This window comes from Heliangelus exortis, unplaced genomic scaffold, assembly GCF_036169615.1.
Source record: "Heliangelus exortis unplaced genomic scaffold, bHelExo1.hap1 Scaffold_135, whole genome shotgun sequence".
NCBI classification, from domain to species: Eukaryota; Metazoa; Chordata; class Aves; order Apodiformes; family Trochilidae; genus Heliangelus; species Heliangelus exortis.
The window spans coordinates 62,089-78,323 of NW_027285952.1; the positions used below are offsets into that span (position 1 = coordinate 62,089).

At 44.5% G+C, this 16,235-nt stretch overlaps 2 protein-coding genes and 1 long non-coding RNA gene across 3 annotated transcripts in view; all 3 read left to right on the plus strand.

The window, feature by feature from the left end:
• Nucleotides 1-377: 377 nt before the first annotated feature.
• The window catches only part of LOC139790750 (ankyrin repeat domain-containing protein 26-like), a 678,272-nt gene continuing 662,414 nt past the window's right edge, over nt 378-16,235 (plus strand). The window contains exons 1-11 of the mRNA XM_071732606.1: nt 378-383; nt 642-815; nt 929-1,035; nt 1,447-1,584; nt 2,051-2,280; nt 3,239-3,272; nt 3,352-3,421; nt 3,678-3,719; nt 4,227-4,371; nt 5,024-5,088; nt 5,434-5,575. Of these exons, the coding sequence (XP_071588707.1) occupies nt 378-383; nt 642-815; nt 929-1,035; nt 1,447-1,584; nt 2,051-2,280; nt 3,239-3,272; nt 3,352-3,421; nt 3,678-3,719; nt 4,227-4,371; nt 5,024-5,088; nt 5,434-5,575 (1,153 nt within the window). The remainder of the gene's footprint in view (nt 384-641; nt 816-928; nt 1,036-1,446; nt 1,585-2,050; nt 2,281-3,238; nt 3,273-3,351; nt 3,422-3,677; nt 3,720-4,226; nt 4,372-5,023; nt 5,089-5,433; nt 5,576-16,235) is intronic.
• Nucleotides 5,829-10,862, plus strand: LOC139790761 (ankyrin repeat domain-containing protein 26-like). The gene is made up of 7 exons (XM_071732608.1): nt 5,829-5,840; nt 6,131-6,190; nt 6,843-7,094; nt 7,730-7,882; nt 9,780-9,952; nt 10,093-10,177; nt 10,644-10,862. Exons 1-7 carry the CDS (start codon nt 5,829-5,831, stop codon nt 10,860-10,862), a joined length of 954 nt encoding a protein of 317 aa, XP_071588709.1.
• LOC139790763 (uncharacterized) lies at nt 11,656-12,954 on the plus strand. Its single transcript, XR_011723624.1, has 3 exons — nt 11,656-11,819; nt 12,437-12,543; nt 12,890-12,954. It is a non-coding gene; the product is annotated as an uncharacterized lncRNA (long non-coding RNA).

The window sequence follows — 16,235 nt, forward strand, 5'->3', positions numbered from 1 at the left end:
CATCCTCCCTGCAGGGTTTGTGTGGGATCCCCTTGGAGCTGATTGCTTGCAAAGCAAGATGTGCCCTGTCAGCTGGGAGGGGGAACTCGAGAGCTTTCCAGTGCTGGGAGCTGCTGGGTGGGCGCCAGTGCTCCTGGAGGTGCTGGGCTGCTGCTTGGCCCTGCTCTCCCTGCAGGGTTCTCAGGCATCCCCAGGTCTCTCCTGCCCTGGGATGGGTGGTGCCACAGCTTTGGTTCTTTTGCGTTAAGCTCACATGTTTAATTCTCAGGACACCTCTCCATCTGGCGTGTGCAAACGGCCACACAGAGGTTGCCAGATTCCTTGTAGAGCACGGCAGCCAGTTGGATGCTGTTGATAATTTTGGGAGAACACCCCTGATGAAGGTGAGTGGGAGAAGTTCTGCTCTTGGAAGAGGGGCTTATCGACTGTGCATGAAAGGAGAGGTGTCTGGCAGGACTCTGTACGCAGAGCTGTGCGGAAACACGCCTGTTGGATTTGGAGTGGAACAGGCACCTGTCAGATCATCTTTGCAGGTGCTCTTCTTTCCCAGTGGTCAGAAGCTGGGCGAGCTGTGATGGAGTGAAATGTGAATTCTGGAAGTCTTTTTTTTTTTTTTTTTTTTTTGTGTGTGTTATTCCCAGGCAGTACAGCTCAGAGAACAAGACTGCGTGACTTTTCTGCTAGAGCAGGGTGCTGACACAAATCTTGCAGACATCGATGGCAACACTGCCCTCCAGTTGGCCATCCTGGCTCATCATAAAAACCTCGTGAGGCAGTTAATCAAGCATGGTGCCAAACTGGATGCCAAGAATAAGGTAAATGTTTCTATTTCTTCAAGAAGTCCTTTCAGAACGTTGCATCAAAATTTTTACAGATTATTTTTTTTTTACTTTGATTATTTACATGATGCATTTCTCTGACTTTTCAGAAGGGCTGTACCCCACTAACTCTTGCTATCACTGAAAAACATGAGGTGATATTAGAAGATCTCCTGAAAGCAGGAGCTGATGTGCATGCTCGAGATGAGCATGAAAGGTAAGGGGTTTATCCAGGAGAAGGAGGGGGGGCTGGAAGAAGGAGGGGGTCCAGGAGGAGGAGGGGATCCAGGAAGAGAAGGGGATCCAGAAGGAGGAGGGGATCCATGAATAAGAGGGGGTCCAGTAATAAGAGGGTATCCAGGAATAGGAGGGGGTCCAGGAAGAAGGAGGGGATCCAGGATAAGGAGGGGGGTCCAGGAAGGAGGAGGGGGCCCAGAAGGAGGAGGGGGTCCAGGAAGGAGGAGGGGGGTCCAGGAAAGCAAAGACTTTGGTTTGCTCCTTGAGTGTTTATCCAAATGTGTTCATTGTAAAGGAATGGAGAAAATACTTCTGAGAGCAAGCAGGAATGAAAATAATGACTGTGTCTGTGTCAAATGATCCATGGCATTGCATGTTTTGAATCTTTCAGAACCCCACTCATGATTGCTGCTTCTGTTGGGGAGATGTATTTGGTCAAAGTTCTCCTTTCTCACGGTGCCAATATTTCCCATGAAGACAAAGATGGGAGGATAGCTGTGGATTATGCTGATCTTCATGGCCATTTACGGTAAACTTTGAACTTTATGATTAGAATAAATGGTGTGGTCTCTTCCTCTTCCAGTAAACCTCTTCCAGTCTTATTTTCACACCTTAAAGTCTCTCTTCCCTATTCCCTTTTTATCTTCCTTTGGGAGGGTGGAAGGGGGGGTAACCAGAGCAATTCTGTCACCTGGTGTTTGGTTAGAACTGAGATTATCTCAGGTGGTTATGTGTGCCTAAAAGGCAGGCTGAAAAAATGTTCTGAGCAGGAGTTAATTACTTGGAAGGTGGGAATGTGCATTTATAGGGCGAATGTGACTGCAGGGAATGCTGGAGTGAGTTCTGTGTGTATTACCCCTAACAAATACTGAGGAGTTTATGAATTTTTATAAATATTTGCAGGGGGGGAGGGGGGTGGTAATAAATTGGTGTTAACTGTTGTGCCAGCATGTGGTTCTTTTTACCAATTTTATTTCCTCTCTTTCTCTGTCCAGTGTAAGTCAGTACCTGGCAAAACTGGAGGACACAGCAGAAGCTCCTGCAGGGGATGCACTTGGATCTCCCGAACAGGCAGGAGCTGCTGGAGGGATAAAAGAAAAACCAGACCAGGAGAACAGAGGAGAAGCTCCTGCGTGTGATACAGAAGATCCCAGCATAGTCATCACTCCTGAGCAGGCAGGAGCTGCTCCAGTTTTTTGGGGTGCACCTGCTGTGGACAGAGGAGGTAGGATCCTTAACTATGGAGGAGCTCAAGAGGAAAATGATGTGGCCTTTTCTTGAGGTGGTTTGGGAACGTGCTGATTTGTTACTTTTTGGCCTTGTCAGGGCACCTGTGATTTGTTGGCAGGGTTTAACATTGGCCCAGCAATTAAACTGAAATAACAGAAGCTCACTAGTAATTCCCCTCCCTGATGAAGAAAGGAGAGAGAATAAGGGAGTTATGGGGTGGAAACTAAACTACACAGCTTTAATGAAACAGTAATGATAAATAGAAAAAATTACTAAATATATACAAAGATACAGGAAAATTGATACCACGTTCCTCCCACCTCTCCCCCAGTAACTCTCCCGTCACCACCGAGGCTGCGGGGCAGCCCTCGGAAAGTCCAGGCTGGAATCCTGGACTCAGCAGCAGTTGGGAGCTGGAGGCAGGAACACACAGATCCAGGCTGGAATGGGTCAGGACCATAGGCAGAGGAACGGATGGAATCCTCCCAGGATGCTGAAGCAAACCGGGAGAGGGGAAGCAGGAAAGGCAGGAAGGGGTTTGACCCTCGTGATCCCTCAAATTGGAAATTTGAGGAAAAATTGTCTCAGAAAAGTCACTGTTAGCAACAAGCAATGCAGTGCCTGTGTGTACTGTCTCTTCTGGAACATAGTTTGATTTACAACAGAAATGATGCTTTTTTTTTTTCCACCCTCAGTGATTTTTTTAATAAAAAAATTACACTGCTTTGTGATCAAACACCCAGCTCCTTCAGAGAGTGTTTAAAATCCAGTCTATGCTTAGGAGAACACAGAGCCCTAGAAGGATCCTAAAGAAGTCATTTTTTAATATAAATGAAATGTTGTCACCTCAGACTCTAGACAGCGACCTGTTGTTCTTTGAGGTTTTTAAAGTGTACTGTTTAATTGCTGGCATTTCAAATCTAATGTCAGCATGTCATTTAATCTTTGAACAGCCACAGAAAACCTTTGTGAAGGAGGCTCAATAAGGTGAGACTTTACAAACCCCTACCATTTGCTTGAGGGGTGATTTTAGAGACACAGCACTGATTTTGCTTTGTTTTTTAAGGAGCTCTGAGACTGAGATGAATGATATCACTTGGAAAGATTCTGAAGATTCACTCCTTTTTACCCCTAAGGTATGGTGCATTTACAGGAGAAGTGTCCTTGAAAAATAAATCTCTTGAAGGCAAGTTTTCTCTGGGACTGAAAGAAACAGAAGTTCCAGCCAGCATTTTTTTCTTCTTAGAAGCCATCTCTGGCCTTTCTTCTGCTGTCAGATTTTGCTGAAAAACCTGTAGCTGTGGCAGAGAAAGCAGTAGATTTGTGGTTTGGGGCCAAAAGTCATAGGTACACAGTCACATTATTTTATTTCTTCCTGTTCATTTGGATCAGCATCTGTTGCAGGGGGATTCTGCAGTGATGGGGAACTTGAGTGTGGCGGCTCAACCCACTCACTAATGCTGGAGATGCCAGCCAGCATCTTTAGTTTTAAGATGATTCCATTTTCCTGCACTGATTTAAATAGAAATAATGCATTTTTCTGCTGTGATGTTTGAAATTTAGGGATAATGCAGAGGCTGATTTGTGCAGTGAGTCTGGTGATGCTGAGAGTTCCTTGCAAGTAAGAATTCTGAAACTTTGAGAGCTGAATTTTACTATAGCTGAATTTTACTGTAACTGAAATGAAGCTGGGCTGAAGTGGGGAAGGGCTTCTCAGGGGCTGTGAAGAAGCAGGGCTGAGACTGCGGACAGCAAGAAATCCTTTCTGCTCCTCCAGATTTCCATGGAAAAGCTGAACGCCTTGTAAATGAAAGCTCAGCAAAGTTTCCCTTTTTTCTTTTCAATAAAAAAGCCTTTTTCAAGGAGTCATTTAAAGGCAAAGAAGATGCTTGCTTCTGCCCTTTTAAAAATCTTCTTTCCGTTGAACTCTTTTCCTAAAAGTTACCAGACCTGAAAGAAAAGCAGAAGAAGGAGGAGACGGGAGGCAATGGTGACCTGCAAAGCCCTGCAGCATCTGAGAATGCGAAGAAGTCTGTTGGCAATGGTGGCCTTCAAGTCCCCAAGGCACCTTTAGAAGTCAGCACTGGTGAGAGAACTGAGTTAGGAAATAGAATCAGAAGTTGGAAGGGACCCATCAGGTCCAACTCCTGTCCCTTTGTCTTTGGGCACCCCCAGAATCACACCTGAGAGCTTCATCCAAAACACTTCTGGAGCTCTGGCAGGTTTGGTGCTGTCACCACTTCCCTGGGGAGCTTCTTCCACTGCTCAGCTGCCCTCTGGCTGCCAAAAATTTTCTGATGTGTAACCTAAACCTCCCCTGATTCAGCAGCTTTCGCTCCTTTTAGTTCCTTGTCTTGAGATGTGGGAATCTTGTGCTTTTCTGTCTGAATTTCCCCATGAGGCTGATTTGGCATCATGTGAGCAGTCAGAGCCCAGCTGGAACCAGGAGTTGCTGTCTTCTGGGTGCTTGGGTTTCCTCTCTGGTCTCCAGCTCCTCGCCCCTTTTTCTTTGCATCCACATTTTCCCAAAAAGTGCATCCTTCAGGATTTAGACCTCATGGGGTGGCTTAAAGGAGAGCCCTGCAAGTGGTCTGAGCAGCCTAGGAAGCCACCCAGCCTGAGCCTTGTGTTCATCTGCTGGAGATTTAGATGTCCATCCCCTGAAATAAAAAGGGTGTTTTGTGTCTTTGTGTCAGTGGGAAGTGATAGCAAAGTCTCTCTTCTTCCCTGGGGTGTAGGTGCCCCAGCAGCCCTGGAAGCAAAGGAACAGGAAGATGAGGATTCTTCTCCCTGGGATTCTGAGGTACTTTGTGTGAAGGACAGGGAGGTTGCCATGGGGGGGCTGGGGAGGGTAGGAGGGAGATCCAGGAGCACCTGAGAGCTTGCTGGAATTGGAATGAAGCTGGGCTGAAGTGGGGGAGGGCTTCTCAGGGGCTGTGCAGGAGCAGGGCTGAGACTGAGGACAGGAGGAATTCCTTTCTGCTCCTCCAGATTTCCATGGAAAAGCTGAAGGCCTTGTAAATCAAAGCTCAACAATTTTTCCCTTTTTTCTTTTCCATAAGAAAACCTTTTTCAAGTAGTCATTGAAAGGCAAAGAAGATGCTTGCTTCTTCCCCTTTTATATCTTCTTTTCCTTGATTTCTTTTAGGAAGAGTCACCTGTAGAGGAAGTAAAGCAGGAGGAGGGAGGCAAAAGTGAAGAGAAAAAAGCTCCAGCTGCCTGGATTGTGAAGCACCATGTTTTTCATGTTGACTCTGAAATCCCCAAGGCAGCTTCAAGAGACGTCACTGGTGAGAGAAAGGAGCTGGGAAACAGTGATGCAATTCTTTCTCTATCATTATTAAATGATGTTTTATAATATAAAAGGTGTTGCTCTCCAAGTGGTGGAGGTTCCTTGTATAGGAGCTCAGTGTTTGCTTCCTCCTAGCATCTTGATACTGATAATTTATGCCAGTCTCTGTTGTGCCTTCAGTGGTGTTATCTACAAATGTTCCTTTGCCACCAGGAAAAGCTGAAACCCCGTTACAGGGTGAGTGAGAGATCATGGACCTCGGAGTAACAGGAGTGGTGCATTTCTGGCCCTTAATCCAGAATCTTTCTTTTTTCCATTAAAATGAAAGTTGCTCCAGAAGAAAGGAACTCACAGAGGTGCACGTGAAGTTGCTATTGTGATAAAATGATTCACTCCAGCAGCTCACAAATTTTAGAGGGTGTTTTATTTTGTTCTCAGCCTTTTCTCACAACCATTAAAGATGCACTCTAGGTGTAAATAAGTAGTATGAAGTCATGCTGTTTATAAAAATCTGTTTTTCACTGTAGGTGAGCACTCTGGCTGTACCTCCCAGATAGCAGCAGCAGCTGAAAAAGAAGTTATCAAGGATGCCATTGAAAACTCAGTGGTGCAGGTATGGAAAGCCAAATATTTTTGAATTAGAATCTTAACTGTAAAATTGTATTAAAAGCTATGGTGAAAAAACGGTAAGTGGATAATGAAGGGAGAGTCCTGGAGAGGAAGAGTGAGTCTGAAGTGAATCTGGATCCAGTCTTCCTATGGTGTAAAATCCTTGTCATGATGTTGGATATTTTTTCTTTTGCTGCTTTGTTTCCAGCTGGTTTCCTTCAGTTTTTTTACCATTATTTTTCCTGTTGTGCTGTGCAAACAAACAATACAGTCAAAAGCATCTTTTCCCCTGCAAAATGCATATTCAAGTGAAAAGGGAGAATTTTCAGTAACATGCTGATCTGTTGGATGAAACGTGGCTTTTTCTTTTTGAGAGAAAAAGCCTTGAATTTTGGCCACCTTTCTGATGCTTTCTCTACCTCTGCAAAACATGTGTGGGTTTGGCCATGTTAAGAAGTGTTTGAAAAAAGGAATTTTTTTGCAGTGGGATTAAGGCTGGCATCCTCTGGAGTTTTCTGTAAGAGCTCAAGTGGAGCAAATTACTTGGAATTTGGGGCATGGTTTGGTGGGCATGGTGGTGGGTGGTTGGACTTGAGGATCCTGGAGGTTTTTTCAAACCTTAATGATTCTGGGGTTTTATGACTCTGTCCACGTAGGAACAATTGGCCCAGGCCCAGAGGGAAAACCTCTTACTCCGCCAGCAACTGGAAGACAGGAAGCAGCAGCTCACCCAAGAAAGTGTAGTGACTGTTGCTCAGGACTTCTTTAATGACATTTTCAAGAATCTCAAGGCTGATACTGAGCAGAAAGTTTATTTGTTGGAAGAGAAAAACAAGGAGCTATACGAAAACTGCAATGTCTTAAGGAAACAGGTCTTTAGATGTGAGGTTGACAAAGTAGAAGCACAGGTGAAGTATACAGTATTAGCAGTGCTTAAGACTATTAGCAGTATTTTGGGGTTAATTTCTGAGTTTTGGGGCTTCTAAGGGACCTGGCTGTTCCTTAGAAAGTCAACTTCAGACACCAACCTAAGCTTTCTCTTCTCTATTTTATGGTGCGTGGCAATATTTAAATTTCTTTGTTCTTTGTGGCTCTGTGAAAGACCAAGAACTGCACAGAAGACTCTTGAGGACCTCAGTTAAAGTTTTTCTGCAAAAAACAAGTAGGAAACGTGCTCTTCTGCAGAGCATTCCACAGCCTCAGGCAGAGCAATGATTTCATTTCTTTAAGATGGAAAGAGGGGAAAGAAATCCAGCAGTGCTGTCAGTCATTTTACTCTGTGAATCACTTTGTATTCTTAGTACCAAACTAACATACACATGCTTGTGTATGGCTCAAGAAGAGTAGTACTTGAGGTTGTTTTTTTTTTTTATTCAAATCCTCCTGAGGAGCTCTTGGTAGTTGAGGTGCTCAGCATTTGGCTACCGACAGCAGGCAGATTTTTCCTGCTTTTTGAGTTCAAGACAAGGTCTAATTGTATAAATCAACAAATTAAAGACAGAATTAATGGTCTTATAATTTTCCTCATGCTCATATTCATTAGTGCAAGATCAGAGTACTGCAACAGGAGCTTGCTGATGCTCTGAAAAAGCTCTCCATGGTAGAAGCTTCGCTTGATGTCGCCACGTGCTACAGAAGGAACCTGGAGGAGGCCACGCTGGGCTTGAAGAAGGAATTGGCAGAAAATAAATCCAAGGTACAGAAAGTTTAGAATCTAGAATAAACTTCCTAGTGCTAGGGGGGGGATGATGTGTGGAGGAATCACAGCTTTTTACAAACGTAGTGTCAGGGTTTAACACTGGCCCAGCAATTAAACTGAAATCACAGATGCTCACTATTAATCCTCCCTCCCCTCCTTTATAAAGAAAGGAGAGAGAATAAGGGAGAGAGACTGATGGGTTGGGAACTAAACTACACAGCTTTAATGAAACAGTAATGATAAAGAGGAAAAATTACAAAATATATACAAATAGACAGGAAAATTGATACCACGTTCCTTCACCCCCTCTGCCCCAATAACTCTCACGTCACCACCGAGGCTGCAGGGCGGCCCTGGGAAAGTCCAGCCTGGACTCCTGGACTCAGCAGTGCTTGGGAGCTGGAGGCAGGAACACAGAGATTCAGGCTGGCACGGAGCAGGACCACAGGCAGAGGAACAGATGGAATCCTCCCAGGATGCTGAAGGAAACAGGGACGGGTGAACAAGGGGAAGCAGGAAAGGCAGGAAGGGCAGGAAGCTGGCTTGGCCCTCGTGATCCCTCAAATTTACCCTGAGTATGAGGTGTATGGGATGGAATCCTCTGTTTGGTCAGTTCTGGCATCTATCTTGTCTGTTCCTCCCCAAAGGAGGGCTGAAGGTGGGACCTCTTTATTCCTCTTGGAGGGTAAAACGTTCCTCAGAGCTGAGCAGTGGCGTTGGTTCTGCTTTAACTATAAAAATCAAGTGTTATCAGTCCCAGAAGCAGACACTGTCTGAGAAACTTGCTGTTAATTTCAGCAAGTGTAACTACTTACAAGAGACTGAACTGAAAGCAAAAGTACAAGACAAAAAATCCCCTTTATCCTGGCCCAAACCAGGACACTTGGTATCTTTGTCTTTGACACAGTCCAAGGTTTGTATGTGGTAAAGTGCTCTGCAAAAGAGACTGAGGTGTCTGTCACTTATTCCATGTGGTTTGGCCCAGAAAGTTTTATCTGATTTCTGAAGGACAGTAGAAATAACGGACTGCGTTTCTATAGAAACAATGTCTGCATTACTATAGAAACAATGTCTGCATTTATATAGAAATAATGTCTGCAGTAATGCTGCATTTGGGCTTCTTGCTGCTCACTGAGCTTCCCTTACTTGTAACAAAGAACTCTTTTGGTTAGAAAAGATCTTTAAAATGAGGTCCAAGTGTTCCCCCAGTCCTGCTAAGCCCAGTCCTGTCCCTCAGCACCACATCCCCACATCTTTGAAGTCTCCGTAGAGATTGTGACTCAGCCGCTGGTTCCAGTGCCTGACAACTCTTTTGGGGAAAATATTTCTCCTGCCCCTTGTTGAATCTCCTACAGCCCAGGTCCCTCTAGCAGAGCTTCCCGGCCCTCATCAGATCAAGCCTCCCACCCAATTTGGTGTCATTTGCACCTAATCCCCTCATCCACTGATAAAGATGTTGAAGAGAACTGGTGCAGAGCCCTGGGGACCACCCTGGGGACCACCACTGGGTTTAACTCCATCCATCAGCATGCTGCCAATTCTGATTGCTTCTGGAACTTACCCTGCATGAATATAGGTATATCCATAGATATACAAGGGGGATGTGACGTCCCTTTAGGAGAAGGATGAACTTTTTAATTGCTATTTTCAAGGGGGGGAGCAAGCGAAGGGATCCAGAGAGTGCCTGAAAGGAGTGGGAGGGTAAGTGTCAGTTCTTACAGTGGAGAAGATTGTGTAAAGTTACATGGTTTGTGTTCATTTCCTAGGAGGAGGGAAGGTATGAAATGTACTGACAGCTCTTTGGGTAGTTGGTATGTGCAGACAGAGGCATTCCCTGAGCTCTTCAGCATAAAAACTCAGGTGAGTGCTGTGGAATCTTGCTGTTCTTTTACAGCTGCAGGAGTTGGAAGAACATCTTCAGCATGAGCATTCAATTTGTGACTTGAAGATTGCTCTGGAAAATAAGGAAAGAGAAAAAAGAGATTGTTTCCAGAGACTGGAAGACCTCCTGTTGGCATCTTCTGGGAGAACTATTGCAATGAAACACCTGGAGGGACGGATACAGTGGTGAGAGAGTGGCACAGGGGACCAAGGTGTCTGCTGCTGTCTGGGGTGGTGAAGATGCTTCTGTTTGTGCTTTGCCTGCTGTTCTTTAAGAATTGGTGCTCTGGTGGTTCCTTGTAATAAGAACTGTGTTTCTGTTTAAGCCTTGAAGCTAAAAATGCCCGACTGCAAGCCACAGTTGTGCAGCAAAACAGTACAATTGAAACCCTTCTGCAAGGCTCACCCCTGGTAAGCTGCTCATAAACTGCTGTCTTTTTCCCAATTGCTGTGGGGCCTTTGGAATATTTTTATTTTTTTCTGGGTTGATGTTTGAGCTCTTCTCCAAATTGTGGGATTCTGAAATCCTGGCCAGGAGCAGAGGGGCTTCTGAAAGTGTTCTCTGTGTTATTCTTTCCCTAGAGCAAAGTGGCAGGGTGAGTGGGGGAATTCCTTCTTTGAGGAAGCTTTTTCTCTATCCTGTTCTGTCCCACAGTGTTCCTTCCTTAGCAGCTTGGATAAATAAGTGCTGAGAGGGAGGGATTCTTTCTAAATAAGAAGAATTCTTCCCCGTGGTAGCTCCTGGGTTCTCCCTTGGTTGCTGGAGGATGCACAAGTGCCTCAAGGAGTAAATCTGTGCCCCCGACATTGGGCAGGTTGAAAAAAAAAAGGTTCCCTTTTTAATTTGTGGTGGGTAAAAGTGTGCTACCTGCTTCAGGAGCAGGCAGCTTCCCAGGACAGAATGGAAGAAATCAGAGCCCACGACCACGAAGCAGAGAGAAAGCTGCTGCTCAGCAGAATGGGAGACCTGAAACAGGAATTAGAGAGTGAGAAATACACCCTGAGAGAGAGCATTGTCCTAAAGGAAAAATATGAAAAGCTGTATCTGGAGGAAGTGAAAAAGAGAAGATGGTTACAAAATGAACTGGAAAGGTAGGTACATGCTTTTTGGAGTGGTAACAAGAGTTTCCTTTTTTCCTCCTGTGTTTTCCTGCTAGGGTTCCTCTTCTACATCTGGTCAGCATTACATCTGTAAGCCTGAGATGGCATATTTGTGAGGAAGGTTCCTTTAACCCTCCCTCTGTCTTAATATCTCTTGAGCATTCCAAGACTAACACCACTAATCGTGGAATTAATGTTGGTGGTTTTTTTTTAATTAATTGTACTTTACCAGTCAGCCTTTTTGCCAGTCTCTAATAATTTCCTCCTTATATTCAGTGAGTGGCAAAAAAAAACCAAACCATGAATTTTATGTCCTGTACTGTTTGAATAAGGATGTGCCCTACAGAGAACAGAATTTAATTCTATGAAGGAAGAAAGTGAATATTTTTTTTTTCTGGCTTCCATTTGAGGCTTATGGTTTGAACTTTCCATGGGAAAGGGTGTTGTTGCGCAGGTGTTCTCTGCCTTTTGGAAAAAACTGTGTAAGCACAGAGCATTCGCAGATTTGAAGCTCTCATGCTGAGAAGTCTCAAGTGTTGGTTGCTGCTCCTTGTGGGAAATGTGACTGCTGAGAAATCCTAAAAAAAACCTCAGCTGTTCAGGGTGTGGTCACTCCTAATCCCTTCAACTTTCACAAGTTGAATAATAACCAAAGACCTGGGAGGGTGGGGGGAGGGTAACTGGGCCAAAGTGACTCCCAAAGATAACTCTTGGTACGTCTCTGATTTTTTTCAGAGTTGAGGAAAACCAAGGAAAAGCCAAAAGAAAGCTTTGTGGGAAGCTTGTTCTTTCCCTTTCCATCAGTGAAGATCTGGATGTCAGTGCTGGGCAGTGTCTGGGACATTCTGGGAACACTCTTTCTCTAAGTTCAAGTTTAGGAGGAAGCTTCCCAAGTTCACCCACAGGAACAGAATCCTTGGGGAACAACATTTGCACCCATTATGCAGCTCAGGTAAAAAATGTGAAATCCCACCCTTAGCATCTGTAAGCCAAGTTGTGCTTTTTAACCTTAAAGTTACAACTCGTTTGTAGTGATTACTCATGGTGTAACTCCTCCTCATCACAACACTCCGCATCTAGGTGTGGTAGGGGTGAAGAGTCTTGGTTTTGAGGGTTGTTCTCTTTTCCAAGAGCACTCAGGGTTTTGAGGAGTTTTTGAGGGCAGTGGGAGCTTAAAAACCTTGCAGAAAAGGGGGCAAGTGAATTAATGCTTGGGAAAAAGGAAAGAGCTGCCAGTTTCCAAGGGGCAGTCTTTCCCTTTTCTCCTTTTCTGCATAAGGAAAAAATAGAAGTAGAAATTTAGAGCAGTTTGGCTGAGAGAAGAGCAAGAGGGAGAGAGGATGTGAATCAAAATCACCTCTTTGCCTTTGCTTGGGTGGGGGCATCTCTTTCCATTGTTAGCTATTGGCTTGTTGGGTGGGAAATGTGATGAAATATTCTCAGGAATCGGGTCCCTTGGCTTTCTGTGGAAGTTGGCTGAGAGGTGGAGGTGTAGAGCAGCTGCTAAGGGGAGAAGATGAGGTGCATGTCCTGTGCCCTGTGTGCCATCTGCTTTTTCTGTTTTGAAAGTCTGAGAGTGACAGAAAGAAAGAGAAGGAAGAGCTGAGCTGCCCTCTCCAAGTGCATCTGGACAGAGAGCTGGAAATAAACATGGAAGTGGAGGAAGAGTCTGAGAGGTGGGGCATGTTCGTATCCCTGAGTACAATTCAAGCTGAATTCAATTTGAATGTAGAACTGGGTGTGCAGAAGAGTTGGTGAGGAAATTCCATCCTCATCTTAGTCCTAGCAAGACTCTGCTCTCCATGAGATGAGAGCTGCCAAAGGAGGTTTCCCTGCAGGGAAAATCTGAATTTTTCCACAGGTGAAATTTGGAGCCTCCAGGTGTGGCATAGGAATGCTGGATTTTTGTCTCAGTAATTTCTGTTAAAGACAAAATTTCTGTAATGTTTACACAACAATATGTGAAAAAGGCTGCTTGTTGTTCCTTTGCTTCATTGTTTTCTTCTCAAATGTGCTTTGTAGCTCTGAGAGCTTCTCAAGCATTAAACAGATGGTAAGGGAATTTGGGGAGCGAATGTCCCTGCATGAGTTGAAGAAAGAAATAAAGGATGTTTATTCTGAAATGGCCAATGAAGTTGCTAAAATGAACACAAAGGTGAGCTCTGATTTGTGTGAGGCTTTTTGGTGGTGGTGGTGTTTTTTCTCCTGGAAAAACTCTTACTCTTTCCCAAGGCTTCTTTTCACATTGTTAATTTTTTTGTTTGTTTTTTTTTCTGAGCTGTGTTTTGGAATGGATTTGGCTTTCCATGGTGCTGCAGCAGTAGATGAGTGTGCCCAAAGTTTTTTCTTCTGGAAAAACTGTCTTACTCTTTCCTAACGCTTTCCAATTGCTTCCCTGGGCAGGACGCTGTGAGGTGATGCAGAAAATGTTGTGGAATTTGTTTCAACCCTGGTTTCAGCCCAGTGGAATTTGTTTCAAACCCTGGCTTCAGCCCAGCCTTTCCCTTCTCCTGGGCACCCAAAAAAGTGCTTTTTGAGGTGGTTATTACTGTTTGAGTAGCATGAAAGAAAAGTCCCCTGCCCTGGCAGGGGCTCATGATTAGGCCAAAAGTTTCTTGAGTTTTTGTCTTCCAAGAGAAAGAGTTATTTTGGATGACAGGGAAGGTGATTACATCGAGGCAGAGTTAAATAGAATCACAGAAAATTATTAAGGGTTGGACGGGACCAGCCTGTGCCAGTGCTCTGTCACCCTCACAGGGAAAAAAAAAAAAAATCTTTTTATTTATATGGAACCTCCTATTCTCAAGCATTCATTGTCTCTTTTCCTGTCAAATAAATCAAGGTTCTTCCTTCTGTTAGAGCCTCTTTCAAGTGCCCACCACGCCAGTTTCCTCCCCTTTTAATGACTGACAGGATATCAGGTTTGATGTTCAATAGATACAGAAAATTTTGCTTCTGGAGGGGGGAAGAGAAGGACAGAGCTGTAGGTGACCATTGGGACCTTACAAAAGGCTGATATTTCCTGCGCATTTTTTAAAACAGACTGCAGCTTTCACCTAAAGAGGAGAATACATCTTTGTCCTTCAGTAAAAGCCATCTTCTGAACTAATATTTAAAAATTTCTCAGTGTAGAGGGAAAAAAAAGATGGTGTGTTTCTCAGTGCCATAACGAAGCTTGAGTGTGTTGTAAAAATTCCTCTACAGCATGAGAGGTGGTTTTTGTGCTGAAACCAGGAGGTTTGGCTGTGTTTGACTTCCTATGAGCTTTTCCAGTGCTTTTCCAGGAAATGGGAAAATGGGGAAAATGCTGCCAGTTTGGTGCCTACTGCAGGAGAAGGGCTGGGAACCTGAGGAATCCTATCAGAAATGATGTTATAGGTGTTCTTGATTAAAAGGAAGCCCCTGGTTTCACTCTGATTTTAATACTGGGTCAGCAGATGATAAATCCAGTCCGGGTGCCCAGCCCTTTACCAATATTTTTTCTTCTTTTGGCTTCTGCTGAGTTCCTTTTCTTGTGTGTGTTTTTTTCTGTCTACAGCTCGACAAACTTTCTTGCCAGCTGAAAGAAGAGCCTAAGGCAGGCAGGATGGGAGGAGAAACACAAAAGTGGACCAGCAAGTGGAGATGAACACCCTGAAAAATACAAATACACCCTGAGAAAGAGCGTTGTTCTAAAGGAAAAATATGAAAAGCTGTATCTGGAGGAAGTGACAAAGAGAAGATGGTTACAAAATGAACTGGAAAGGTAGGTACAGGCTTTTTGGAGTGGTAATAAGAGTTTCCTTTTTTCCTCCTGTGTTTTCCTGCTGGGGTTCCTCTTCTACACCTGGTCAGCATTATGTTTGTAAGCCTGAGATGGCATATTTGTGGGGAAAGTTCCTTAAGACACTTTGCCTTCATTAGAACTCTCTTAATTTCTCTTGAGTGTTCCAAGAGTCACAGCAATGATCATGGAATTAATAGGGTTTTCTTCGTGGATTCTGTTTCCAAAGGGAATGTATAGCAAAAAAGATGAATTTCATGTCCCTTATTGAATAAGGAGAGGCCCTGCAGAGCACAGAATTTGATTCTGTGAAGGAAAAAAAAAAAAATGTCTTTTTTTGGCTTCTATTTTATCAGTTTGTCTGAGGTTTCAGCTCCCCATGGGAAAGGGAGGGTAGCTCAGAGTTGGTTTTCTCTGTGTTTTGGAAGAAGCACAGAGCATTCACAGGTAGCTTTGAAGCTCTCGTGCTGAGAAGTCCCAAGTCCTTGGTTTGATTGCTAATATATAAGCTCTCCAAAACCCCTCAGGTCAAATTCTGGGTTGGGTCACTCCTAATCCTTTTTTCAGAACTCAACAAATAATCAGAGACTATGAGTAACTCTGCCAAAGTGTTCCTGCCAGAGATAATTCTTGGGATGTGTCTGAATTTTTTCAGAGCTGATGATGAACTACCAAAAGCCAACACTGCACTCCATGAGAAGGGCATCAGAAGAAGCATTTCAGTCACAAGCAGCTTGGAGAGCAGAATTCTGGGTCCAAGTCCAGCTCAGCTTTCAACTCACCTGGGACATCCTGGCAAAGAGTTTGGCACTGAACAGGAATCTAAGTCCAGTTGGTGGGAATCTTCATTTGATCAAAGTTCTCCTTCATTGCAGTGCTGATATTTCCCAGAAAGACTCTGATGGGCTGATAGATGAGGATTATGCTTTTATTCACAGCTATTCCAAGCCTCCAAACTTAAAAATTTGCTGTCGGGTCACTGATCACGTTATTTCCTTACACCTCCCACTCCACAACAAGCCCCATGTTCTTCTCCTCAGGATTTATGCTGCAACCCTCCAAGCTGACCAAGTCAAAAGTCAAATTCTACACCAACCCTGCACTGCCTCCCCCAGAAAGTTCCTGCAGGGAAGTTTTGTGCTGAGCAGAACCTCACCATCCCCAAAACTCTCTTCCAACAACCTGGAAGCATCCTGGATCCAAGCACTGGCACCTCACTGACTGTGTCTTAGTGTGCCAGAGAAATGTTGGCGATGTCCGTCATAGCTGAGCGATGCCTGGTGCAGAATGTTCTACAGACCACTGCCTTGTGCCATGCAAACTTACCCTCTGCTTGAAGCCCAGACCTAAGAGGGGTGGCATCCCAGGGAGGAGGCTCAAAGTGAACCATCTTCAAAAGGTACAGTGAGAAACTGCTTCCAGGTAAACCTTCAAGCTGGACTTTTAGATCATCCCATAGATCCCTCTCCCGAAGCGAATCCCCAGGGTTCTCCTCAAAGAAAACCAAAGATTGGAATCTCACCCAAGAGCTCCCGGAACTGTTGACAAAGAAGAGAAGCTCTAAAATTTCCCTGTCTTCCAAAAGGTAGAGTGAGAAACAGCCTC